This window comes from Vicugna pacos, chromosome 1, assembly GCF_048564905.1.
Source record: "Vicugna pacos chromosome 1, VicPac4, whole genome shotgun sequence".
In the NCBI taxonomy this organism is placed as follows: Eukaryota; Metazoa; Chordata; class Mammalia; order Artiodactyla; family Camelidae; genus Vicugna; species Vicugna pacos.
In genome coordinates, this window is record NC_132987.1 from 62,444,584 (window position 1) to 62,457,303 (window position 12,720).

At 46.7% G+C, this 12,720-nt stretch overlaps 1 protein-coding gene across 3 annotated transcripts in view; it reads right to left on the reverse strand.

The window, feature by feature from the left end:
• Positions 1 to 12,720, reverse strand: part of NRROS (negative regulator of reactive oxygen species) — a 42,871-nt gene that overhangs the window by 17,293 nt on the left and 12,858 nt on the right. The window contains exon 1 of one of the 3 annotated variants that reach the window (XM_006200925.4): positions 5,738 to 5,867. The exons of 1 other annotated variant lie outside the window; for it this stretch is intronic. In XM_006200925.4, coding sequence (XP_006200987.2) covers positions 5,738 to 5,862 — 125 coding nt within the window. In that variant the 5' untranslated portion in view covers positions 5,863 to 5,867. Of the gene's footprint in view, positions 1 to 5,737; positions 5,868 to 12,720 lie in introns of those variants that run through there. One more of the 3 variants, XM_072963303.1, reaches the window with a different exon arrangement.

A 12,720-nucleotide genomic window follows, 5' to 3' on the forward strand; every position in this document is an offset into this window, starting at 1 on the left:
AATTGAGGCTCAGACCTAGTCTGTGAGTCCAGCAAAACTCAATGTCAATGCCACAAGCCCGATCCACCCTGGGATACTGGCTATCCTTGACTAAATCACACATTATTTCCTCTGTGGGAAAGGCCCTTTTTCTGATCTTGTCCAACTGCCGAACTTCTGTTCATCCTTCAAGGTCCAGTACGTGTCACCTCCTCATCATATCCTAATAGTTCAGTTGCACAATAATCCAATAAACCATATAATAAGATACTATATTATAGATAGTTATAACTCCTATGGAAGTTTAAAAATTTTTTTATTATTTGATTTTTATGTTTATGAAAAGAAAAGTGAGCAGTTATTAAGTATTATTAGTAATTTAACTTTTCCCCAAATTTTTATTATGAAAAAAATTTAACAAACTGCAAAGTTGAAAAAACTTAACAGTGATCACTGGCATGCCCATCACCTAGAACATATTATTAACATTTTACTGTACATGTTTTTACCACATATCTATCTGTCTACCTATCCTTCAATCCATCCTATTCTTTGATGCATTTCAAAACAGATTGCAGCCATCAGTACACCTCCCCCTAAATAGTTCAGAATGCATAGCAACTGATTTAACTTTCAAAAAAAGTTCCAGAAAAAAATTTAAAGAAAAAAAAGAAGAAAAAAGTTCCTTACTTTTTTAATCTTCTGGGTCAATTTGATTAATTTAACTTCAATTTAATTGAAATTGCAAAATCAGGTATTTTATTTGAAAAAAAGTTTACGTCTTATCAGAAGGAAAAAGGATTTGATAATCACTGCCTTAGTGTTCTCAGCTAGAATTAGGAGGAAAGCAGTTCACACTAAAGTGTGAATGACTGATACCCTTTTTAATAGGTATTTCTAAAGGTAATGACAAAAAATAACAACATTTTCATGGTTTAGTTTCAGGGCAGTAAGGGAGATAATTTTGTCCTTTTCAAAATCCTTCAGATTGTACTGGCAAGGTGGGCTACTTGTTCTAAGGCTAATTTTTTTTTTCTCTCTGAAACTTACTTGAATTCACAGAGAAATGAGAGTAATATGATTTTTTTTAATCCCCTCCCCTCAAAATAATGATTTTTAGGGAATTTTTGGATAAAGCCAAAACAATTGGATTATAACTTAATGCTATTGGTTGGTAATAATAATAGCAGTTGAGGTTGCAAAGGCTTCTTATAGATACCTGATCTCATTTAATACCTACAACAGTTGTATGTAGTAGGAATTATCTCCACTTTTTATTGTGGTAAAATATACAAATAATTTACCATTTTGACCCTTTTCTGAGTGTACAATTTGGTAGCATTAAATAGATGCACAGTGTTGTGCAATCTCACCAACACTCTAGAACTCTATCCTTCTCTAGAACTTTTCCATCATCCCAAAGTGAAATTCTGTACCCATTAAACAATAACTCCCCATTCTTCCCTCCCCACAGCCCCTGGTAACCACTATTCTTTCTTTCTCCATACATTTGCCTGTTCTAGGTCCTTCATATAAGTGGAATCACATAATATCTGTTCTTTTCTGCCTGGCGTATTTCATTTAGGATAATGTTTTCAAGGTTCCTCCATGTTATTATAGCATGTGTCACAATTTCATTCCTTTTATGGTTGAGTAATATTCCATTGTGTGTACAGACCACATTTTGTTTCTTCATTCATCCATCAATGGACATTTGGGTTGTTTCTAAATTTTAGCCATTGTGAATAATGCTGCTATGAACATTGGTATACAAATATCTATGTTAGAATCCGTGCTTATTATCCCCATTTTACAAATAAGAAATCCAAGACTCAAAAAGGCTAAAGTGAATTGCTTAAGTCACATAGCTTGTAGACAGTGAAGCCAAAACTAGAGCTGAGCTCTGGCCCAGGTAGCAGATGCTGGATGTGCACCTGCCTGGGAGGAAAACATGTTGGGTGAAAGTTCAGCTGGGTTGCACAGGAATGTATTTGTTGGTAAATAGACATCCCTTTAGACTCCACCCCAGCTCCCTGGCCCCTCTCTTGGAACTCCCAGTCCACAATGATCCAGTAATCAAGGAAGTAACATCTGACTCAGCAGGGGCCCCCAGGACACTGCTTCTAAAGACAATGTCCATTCTGATTGGTCAGTGCCTATACCACGTGGTGTCTGACAGCCTGAATACCACCCCTGAGTGTTCAGGGGGCCATGTCTTCTCAGGGGATGAAGTACCCTGTTAATGCCATAAGGTGTTCCTATAACAAAGATGAGGGCCTTTAGAGGCTCTGCAAAAAAAGAACCAGAAAGCCTAGAAAAAACTGGGGGTTTAGAAGGAAATAAGAAGACAGTAATATTAAGTAAAATCAAAGCCACAGTTTAGGGACCTGAGGAAGGGCACAGTAACCTAGAAAAAGAGAAAGGCCGTTGGGAGAGTCCCTGAAGAAGTCTCAGGGGGTCAGGCTGGGCAGTGATCGGGAGACCATTAGTATGTCTGAACATGAAGGAGTGGCCCAGGGCCCCTCGCCACAGACACTGCAGGCTGACGGAGACAGCCCAGCCTTGGCGTTTGGAGGGAACACTGAGGGGAGACACTGGAAAGACAGACAAGGAGTGAAAGCAGGGAAGATCAGGAGGAGCTGGGGTCCAGCCTGCTAGCTAAAATAGAGTGACATGAGCACACACTGCATACCCCAAGATGAGCCCTGGCCTGGCACTGTGGGTGCCGTGCTGCCTCAGACCCCTAGGTCCTGCTTAAGAGAACCAGGGTGCAAAGACAGAGCCCCAGTGCTCTCTTGTGAGGAAAAACCCCTTCCCCTTCTTTTCTTTCTCTGAAGGGGCACCAGAAAGTTTCCTGGCGTACACAGCACAGCGCCTGACCAAGGCGACCTTGTGGGTTGAGGCTGGAGGTGGGGAGTCCCTGTGTCTTCACAGGGCTTTGTGGCCACGTTTAGCCCATTCCCTGGCACCAGCACTGCTCCTCAGGCCCACCTTGCTGGTGAGGACGACAGGGTTCTACTTCCTCCTTTATGCCCATTCTTCAGTCTGACATCATGTACGCGCTGAAGTGAGAAGACATGTGTGGTTTTGTCTCAGCCCCTGACTCCATTCGCTCTGGAAATCAGTTGGTTTTGCCTAACCATATTCATTTCTCCCTCTGGTAACAGCTCCTCAATTTCCCTTTGAGGAAACCACCCTTTCTTTTATTTCTTCTTATTATTAAAAATTGTTTTTCTTTGTGGTGAAATACACTAACATAAAATTTACCACCTTAACCATTTTTAAGTGTAGAAATTATTAGTGTTAAGTACATTTACATTGTTGTGTAAGCAACATCCTTCCTTTCTTAAAAAGTCCATGTTCTTTTGGGTCTGACCTCAACTCCTGGCTCCTAAATGAGGCTTATGAACAAGGCTGGGCCCATCAGAGCCTCCTGATTCCTTAACCACAGTGATGGGTTTATACCTGGTACATCACCAGATGCCAAGCCCATGAGACTCAATCCAAGGATTGTTGCTAGAACTATTAGAAAAGAGGCTTTCTCTTCCTGCTTCAGATGCCAAACTGGTGGGAATTAAGCTTAGAGCTGCAGGCAGCCATCTTTCCCAACAACTCTAGGATCTGCCTGATAATGAAGCCTATGAAGAGGAAAGCAAAGATGAGGAATGGAGATAGATGAATTCCTGGCAATGTTTGAGCACCCAGATCCAGCCATACCTGGAGCTGTTCCCTATAGGCTTTTTGGTTACTTAAAACAATAAATCCTCTTTTTCTGCTGAAAACAAGTTCAGTTGGGTTTTTGTCATTTGCAACTAAAAGATCCCTAAAATCAAGGTGATAGTTGCTTGTGAAGTTTCTTTGATAAGATCCAAGTATCAATGTCCTTTTGCCCTCTCCTCACTTCTCTGAGCTTTCAGAGATCATCACCTAATCTAGGCCAGGAATCCCCACATATTGAACACATGATGTTTGTTTGATGATGAGGTTGAGAAGAATAGTTTGAAGGGGAGTAGAATAAAGCAAAACATTTGTCACTGATGTGCAGATACATTGGTGAGCATCACTGAGCACACAAGCATATCCTAAGAAAGATAATGTTTTTCAGTCATGGGTGAAACCCCACCCTCCCCTAATGTATGCGGTTATTGTGTGGATCTGAACATGATGTGAGGAACATCTAGCTGTCCATCCAAGCGTCTAGCTTACACTTTGTGATGTGGATGCACACTGCAGCCAGAACGCAGGTTATAATCAGTACTAGCATCACTCTTCCAAAAGAATCAAGAAAACCAGAGACAGACAGGTCAATGCATTCCTAATACAGGCACTGGCACAAAGATACCAGGAGCCTGCTCTTGGATGACGGGTTTAAGGACTCTGCGGAACCAGGTTTACATGGATTTTCATGAAGTTCCCATGAAGTCACGAATTAGATGAAAGCACCTCCTTTGTGAAACAGGTTTTGGTTTTCATTTAATCTAAAGACAGAAGCTGAGTTTTGTGGGGCTTTCCCCCAGTTCCCTGGCCCATGATCCTAAATTCCCTCTAGGAACTCTCAGACATATATGTACAAACCTATGGGGTGTGTGAGAAAATAAATCTCAGGGCGACAAAATTCAGTAAACCATCAGCATTCACAGAAGGAGTCAGTGCGGCACAGTCAGTAGGTGAAGGGGCACGGGAGATCTCGGAAGGTCAGCTGTATAAACTCTGAATGATTCTACTGTCTAGACTCCTAATAGGCTGTATCTGTTGTGGGTGAAACCTCTGGTGGGGTCCCTTCACTCCCCCTGGAAGTGCACCACTCCGGATCAGCTCTATCCAGGGGCTCCATTCTTAGCACCCTCCCTCAGCCTCCTGGAGTCCCAGCCACAGTTGGGCACGTGGTCACCTCTCCTCAGGGGTGCAGTGAGCTGGTAGCCCGTTCTGAGAGCAGCAGGCAGCCGGCTCGGCTCGGTGCCTCCTTAATCTGTAAGCTCATGAGTGCAGGGGGATGCATGCTAGACCCGGAGAACACCCCCCACCCCACTCCGAATCCAGCCCACATGGAGAGGCTTCCAGGGCTACAGAAGAGCCCTGGACAAGGGGGTCAGAGAGGCCTGAAATCTAGTCTCTAGGCTGTGGGTCCAAGTATAACAGAACCCTAGGGAATCTCCCAAGGAAACACGCTCTATGGGGAGGGAGCTTTGCCTGTCGTCTTCACAGCTCTACCCCCAACACCTGGATCTCGCCTGCCCATGGAAGATACCTATGAATATGCGTTGCTGTCACCGAGTCTCAGTGTCTTCATCTATGAGATTGTGGTCCTCAATCCAAGTTGTGGGACAGGAAAGGAGATCCGTAAGTCAGCACGCTGAGTGCTCACAGAGTAGTCTCACTATCTCCAGTTACCGGCCCAGGGAGGGGGCATTATTGTTCCCATTTCACAGATGAAGAAACTGAGGCTCAGAAATTCTCCCCACAGAGCCAGAATTAAACCCAGGTCTGAATCCGAAGCCCTCGTTTCCACTACACCTTGCGACCTTTTCAGCTCTACATGCTCCTAGAGGGAGGTATTTCCACCGCCACCCAGAGCCGTGGCCCCCAAACCCAGCCCAGAATTGTTGGAGCTTGGACGCAGCCACCCACAACTTCCCCGTCAGCCCTGAGCTGTGGGCCGCGGACGCTGACCTCCTACCTCCCCACCTCGCCGAGCCCGCCCGCCCCCGGAGGGGCCGCGGCCGCCGCGCGGGGAGGCCGCCCCGCAGGAAATACTCACGGCTCCCGCAGGCCCAGGCGGCTCCGCGGGGCGCATCCTCTCCCGGGGCTCCGGCCTCCTCCTCCTCCTCCTCCTCCTCGAGAGCAGCCGAACGCGGGGCTGGCTGCCTGCTCTCTCTGGGGCATCAGATTATTTTAGCACTTGCGGAAGGAACTGACGGAAACTGAAGTCACATGGAGAACGAGCTGCTCAGCGACTCAGCACTCACAGAGAGCAGGCATCTTAGAGGGAACTGCCGCCGCGGGTGGGGGGCGAGGGGGCGGGGAGAGGGCGGCGGGCTGGCGGGAAGCGGTGGCCCCAGGACTACCTGCTGGGTTAGCTGCGAAGGAGGTCAGCAATGCTAACCGAGGATCCCCGGGCTTTCTTGCCTTCGAATTTCTGAGGCGGGTGGTGAGCTTGGGGCGCTTGCCTACGAGCTTTTCTGACCCAGAAATTCTTCTTCAAGGTTATGCCCAAGGGTCAAGCTTGTGGGACTGGGTAGAATACACGTTTTCCGATTGAAAGAGAGTCCATTTTCTGGAAGACTCATCCATTCAGCTAGTCTTTACTAATAATCCCTTTTTATGTGTCCAGCACATCGTAAGAAATGGAAATTGCTTTGGGGAGGGCTGTCAGCCTGCTAGGTACTTCTTGAGCGTAGGCTGCATGGATGAAGTTTTTGTACCTGATGGGTAGAAAATTCCCTGCGAGCTCTTGCCAAGAATTCAAAAGAATAATTGAATTAATGGTAGCCACTATCCAAGGGGTGCCAGCCCCTATGCTAAGAGCTTCCTATGCATTATCTCATAGCTCCTGTTCTCAAAAAGCTTACCATCTAGTGGAGAAGGCAAAATACAGTGTCTGCTGCATGCGGAATGAATAATGCAAACAAGCACAGCAGGGGAATCAGAGACAGGATCTCCTGTTCTGCTCTTTCCCAACCGATCTGCAGAGCTGAAGTGACCTGGAGGGCTGGCTCACAGCTCTCATAGCCTGATGATTTGTGATTCTCTATTGCATTATTATCACTGGCATGTGCATCCTAAGAGAACAGGAACAAGTCCTTCCTGCCCCAAACATCCAGTAAATTGTCTCTGCTCCCTAAAATATTCATTTGTAATGGTAATAATGAGACCACCAACGAAAAAACCAAGTAAAAGTCAAATGATCACAAACCAAGGTTGTCTTTCGGGCTTTTTTCTTCTCATAGTATGCACATTTTCTACCCCCATGCCTTTTGTGTCTACCCATATGTTGATTAGTCCCAAATTGTAATTTCTAGCTCCAACATTCTCTCCTAGGAGAGAAGGGATCCAGAAATATTTTAAACTCTCTGTTGGTCAATGTCCCAGAGTGGCCAAAGCACAATGTGTCCTAAACTGAACACATCCTTTGGCCTAGCTGGTTTCTCGCCCTATTTGGCTGTCACTATTTCTGGCATGCCTCCATCAGGGGAGTCCAGCTCTCTCAGACTCCACCCCTCCTATGGAATTGGTTACCTATTCCTGCGGACTCTAACTCAGAAATGTTTCTTGAATCCTAACCTACTCTTCATCCTTGCTGCCACTGCCCTCAGTCTAGACCTCATCAATGCAGGCCTGGATCATTTTAGTAGCTTCCTTAACCTGGGCTCCCTACCTCCAATATAGATTCCACCCAGCGGCCATGGGCATCTTTCTAAAATATATATTGGATTATATACTCCCTACTTATAGCCCTTTCATGGCTTGTCATTGTCTCTTACCTGGATCAGCAGTTTAAGACCAGGTTCAGCAGGTTCAAGTTTCCTAAGGACTGTCTGGTGGGACTCCTGGCATTCCATCCCAACCTTGTCCCAAGCAATTCCACTTTTAAATGTTTTATACATTGAGGTTCTCGATTAAATTTCTTTTGAGAAAGGCAGCTGCTACCTCTCCAAAGAACTTAGAAAACCAGTGGTCTTGATGGGTGTGCGGAGACAAGCTGGTTTGTTGGTAAATAAAAAAAACAGCTCTCCTTCTAGTCTAGCAACAAGCTGGCTCAGCAGGGAGGACCTAGGACTTCCAGATGACACCAGTGCTGCTGGAAACAATGCCAGCAAGGCTGTAACCCTGACTGCACAGCTCAGGATTCTCCAATGTGGTTGGGTGCTCTGGGCCCCCTCCCAACCATGCTGCTCAAGGCAGAGGGGATGAGTGTGCTTCCTCCGGAGCACAACCCACTGTGCATTCAGCCCTGCCCTGGTCAAGCACATCCCTCCACATGATGGTGAGAGTCTGGGGGACCATGTACCTTTTTCTTTGAGCCTGTGCCATTGTTGTGGAGTTTGTACCCATTCCTGTGCTCAACCATAAATCACAGAGACAAGTTCAGTATCAAGCAGCACATCTGGTTCTCTGAGGAGATCTGAGGTGAAAGCAAGGAGCTGGGCAGTTCCCAGCTGGAGGAGAAAGTCCAGGTGCCTCATTCAACCTGATCATGTCTCCAGCTTCTCGTCACTGTTGGCTCCCAGACTTCAACACGTGGTCCACAAGTGCATTTCATCCCTAAATACAGAGCAAATGCTCCCCACTCTGTGCTCCTTCTGTCAGAGGGTTCCCTTGCTTGGAATGGCCTCTCAGCTGTCCACCGTGCCCTCCCCATCTCGCAGGCACAGTTAGTGCTCCCCTCGCCTGTGATGCCTCCACCTCTTCCTTTGAACACATGGTCCCAAGTATCTACAATATACCCTGGCCTCATGATATCTCTTGCTTCCCCAACTACACTACAAACTTCTTGAGGGAAGAGGTCATGTGTTATTCCAAAAAGCATATTGCCCAGTGCACAGAAAGGAGCTCAGTAAATATTTGCTCAAAGAAGGAAGGAAGGAAGAGAAGGAAAGAAAAAAGGAAGGAATTAAATCTACCTTGTCAATGATTCTCTAGATATTGCCTTCTGAGGGTTCCCCACACCCTTTCTTTCTTAAACTAAGCTTTACAGTAGTCTGTCACTGGTAGGACTTCTCAGTCTCCCAAAGAGATCAAAGGATCTCTGGCTTCTGCTCTCCCCTCCCACTGCTTTTTCAGACAATAACCAGATATTATTCAAAACTGAAGGGGTTGGAGACCTACAGTAGAGACCGTGAAGGGAGACACCTCCGAGTCAGGGCAAAGTGTGCAAAGGATCCAGTGGGAGACAGGGGCCAGCTTCCTCCCGCAGATGGGTCCCTGTGAGGAGAGCACCGTCACTGCGCCCAGCCATGGAGCAAGCGGCGGGGTCTCCCTCTGGAACTGGCAGCTCACCCCAAGCCCAGGATTTCCGTCCTCTCGCTCTCACCGGCCGTGTTTCCCACGCAGCCCTGGGCTCTCCGGCCCTGGCCACAGACAGTGAAGCCCTTCCATCCTGGCCCTTCACCCTGGAGGCTGGGCCTCGCCAAGCAGTGAACTAGCACCTCCCCCGCTTCTCCAGGCCTCGACACATGACTGGGAGGGGATTTCCTTTGGGGCCTAAACTGGGAATTGTTCTCTTGCCCCATGTTGGCTGGCTGTTGGGGGAGAGTCTTCAGTAGTTTCATTTCCCTCATTTGGAATGTAGTTTTTAAGAACCAAAGATCAAAACGGAAAGGGGAGAGGCCACCACCCACACTGGCTTCACTCAACCCCTCCTGATGCCAGTTCTGGAGAAGCTTAGGGCTCAGCCCAAAGACTGAGGGCAAGTGGGACTGGCTTGGCTGAAGGTCCTTCCCGGCGTGTTTACTCCTCTTCTGTACACATCTGGGCAAGGGGGGTGGGTCTCCTGAGGTCAGCTCCTCTTGCTCCTTGTTGCCCAAGCAGGTGGGGCCTTAAGCAGTTCACACAGATCTCCCAGGATGATCAGCCCACAGCCTCCCCCAGCCAATAATTCCAGCGACTGACGTCGTGGGGACACTTCCTTTTCTGGAAACACAGACCGTATCAACGTATGATAAAAGATTTCACATTGTGCAAAGATGGCAAGATGCTTACAGAAGTATAATGTCAGTGTCAGGGTGTGGCCGGCAGTACGATATCAGTGGGGAAGGGCACACAAAACTAACCGTGGTCCAGTTCAGGGCAGAGTGGAAGGGAATCATGGAAAAACATGGAGGTGCTGGGAGAGTCATGGGAGGGAGAGCACAGATGGTGGGGACTTTAAGGAAAGCTTTAAGAAAAAGGTGGCATCTCAACTAGATCCTCACGAGATGGGACTGGGCATGGAGTCAAAGACTGAAGAAGACATAAGGAAGCTGAATTTGATGATGAGATAAAGCCATGCCAAGGAGGAGAGACTGTAGAAGCAATGATGGCATCTCTTTGTGTCTTCATAGGACTTCGTTCACGGTTCTGCCCAGTGCTGCGCAAGGGGCATCACCGTCTACACGTCACAGTTCTGCCTTTTCCCTGGGGCAGTGAGACCTGATAGGCCTGCATGATGGTTTGTCCACATTTGTACGCATCCTCAGCAATACCTAGTCTAGCACCTAGTAGGCGCCCTGTGAAAGTTTCTTAAACAAATGAAGGTTAAAGTGTCACTTGTGCTAGAGCAGCTGGAGAGGTTGAGGACTTGGGAAAAGTCATTTGTTGGTCATTGAGAAATCATTTTTCATAATTGACAAATCTGAACCCCAGTCCTTACCGAGGGCTCAAGGCCCTGCTGGTGGGGTCCCCTAACCCTCCTCCCTTGGATTTCATACCCGGCCACTTTCTTCCTCACTTACTCCACTCAGACATCCTCCTTGCAGCTCATGTAAACCAAGCAGCCTTCTGTCTCAGGGCCTTTACCATTTTCTCTTTCCTAGACCCAGAATGCTCTCCTCCTCCCCTAGGTGTCCAAACAGCTCACTCTTTAACTTCCTTTAGGCCTCTGCTCAAATGTCATCTCCTCAAAGAGGCCTCCCCTGATCACACCAGCTAAAATGGCACACACACCTCCGTCACTTTCCCCTTACTTAACTTTGTCTTCACATTTTTTAATTCATGTCACTGCCTGATATTATATATTTACTTGCTAATTGTCTGCCTCCCAAACTAGACTGTATGCTCCTGAGGGAAAGAAATTTGTTTACTAACTGCTGTAGCCCAGTGCCTAGAACAGAGCCTGACACATACTAGGTGCTTATAAATGTATGTGGACTATGTGAATGAGTGAGTGAGTGCTCTTAAAAAGAATGTGGCAGAGTCGTGGGATCAGGAGCCGGGTTGCCATGTGTTGGTTAGCTAGTGACTGGGGGTATGAAAATAAGCACAGAAAGGACAACTGTTCTTTCAAGAATTAAGGTTTGAAGGGAGGAGTCAGTTTGTGAACACCTTTTGTAAAATGCGAGGTACTCTGTAAATCGATTTCCTCGGCAGAACAGGTCAGGGAGAGATGAGTGGAGATGGGATCGGGTCTCTAGGTGGGGGTTAACTTTGGCAAAGTGGCAAACCCTCTGCACGTGGTGGATATTAAGGTCATATGACAGGGAGAAGGAAAGGCAGACCTGAAAGGACTGTTAATCATCTTTGTTTACATATGGTGTGGGAGACTCGGTCTGCACTATTGCGTAACGACAGTGGGCAGCCCAGTCCTGGTAGAGGAGAAAGGTACCTTGACACAAGGCCCACAGTCATCGCTACCTGCCACCCAGGTACATACATTGTCCCTCAATGACTCCATTAAATAGATACTAATGGTCTCAATTTACCAAAGAGAAAATTGGGCTCAGATTGATCACGTCGTTTGCCTAAGGCCCCACAGTAGAAAGGGTCAGTCCCAACCTGTTTTTAGAAACGGTTACTGGTTTTTCAAAAAAGTTCCTGATTATAAAAGTACTACATAAATGCTAAAAAGGCTAAAAGAGAAGAAAATCAACCACAGACCCACAGTACAGAGACAAGTCACTGTTAACATTACGGTGTATTGCAGGTCAAGCTTTTTTAATGCATGTACAATATGCTTTTTAAAAAATACTGATATCAGCTTCCATATGCACTTTTGCAAGTTTACACACATAATCTGTAACAACATATTAGAATTGTTTTCCTTTGTCCCTAAATTTTCATGGACATGATTTTGATTAGTTCTATATTATTCTGTCACTTGGATGTATATTGTTAATTATCCAGTTCTCTTTTGGGCAGCATTATAGTACAGGTCCAAAATTCCTTATCCTGAAATTTGGGGACCAGAGTGCTTCAAAAATCACAATTTTTCATGGTTTACATGGTGCATTTACCATCTATTATATAATTCCTCCAACGGGGTCTAGAACTCTACCCTAAAATCAACACATTAATGTCTTGGTGACAAAAATAAATATTCACATTAAGTGGGCAAAAGATAAAGTGAACAAAATGGGCTTTTGTCAGCTCAGGCCAGGTTTTGCAACCAAATGTGTCTGGGTCAAACTCACAAAAAAAGCCTTTGGTTTTTGGAGCTTTGTGGATTTCAGAATTGTGGACTTCACAGGGATTTGAAGCTGGCTTGTCCCACTGCCTGGTCATGTTTCCCAACAGCTGTGGCATTCTAGAATGGCAGCAGAATGAAAAGCATAACCACAAGACAAGGTTCTGGCTGCTCCGAGAGGCAAAAGAAGAAAAAGGTGGTGGTGAGATTCCAAGAACAGGGAGGGCTGCAGGCCCGGAGGTCAGCTGTAGGAGCAGGGTTCTGAGGAGTGAGGGAGTGCACGGGGGGCGGGGGAGGTGTTGGTGACTGAGGCCAGAGAGGCCGTGTCAGTGGGGCAATGTGCAAACTGCCACAAAGCACAGGTCAAGAGCTCCTCAATTCATTTCCCATCCACCTACCCTAGAAGCTCTCCACATCAAGGATAAGATCACCAAAGGAGGCCACTGGGCCTCCTGAGAGCCTGGGAGAGAGGAAAGAAGGGTGGAAGGCTCAGAAGCTGTGGGAGGAGAGGGAGCACAACCCTGTTGATTTCATAGAGGCCGAGGGCAGTGGGCCCCGTTCTCCTTCCTGTTCCTGTGTCAAGTGTGGTTTGCTGTCAAGTGGTAGCAGGTTCAGCCACAGTCAAGGGAGGCAGCGGGGAGAGG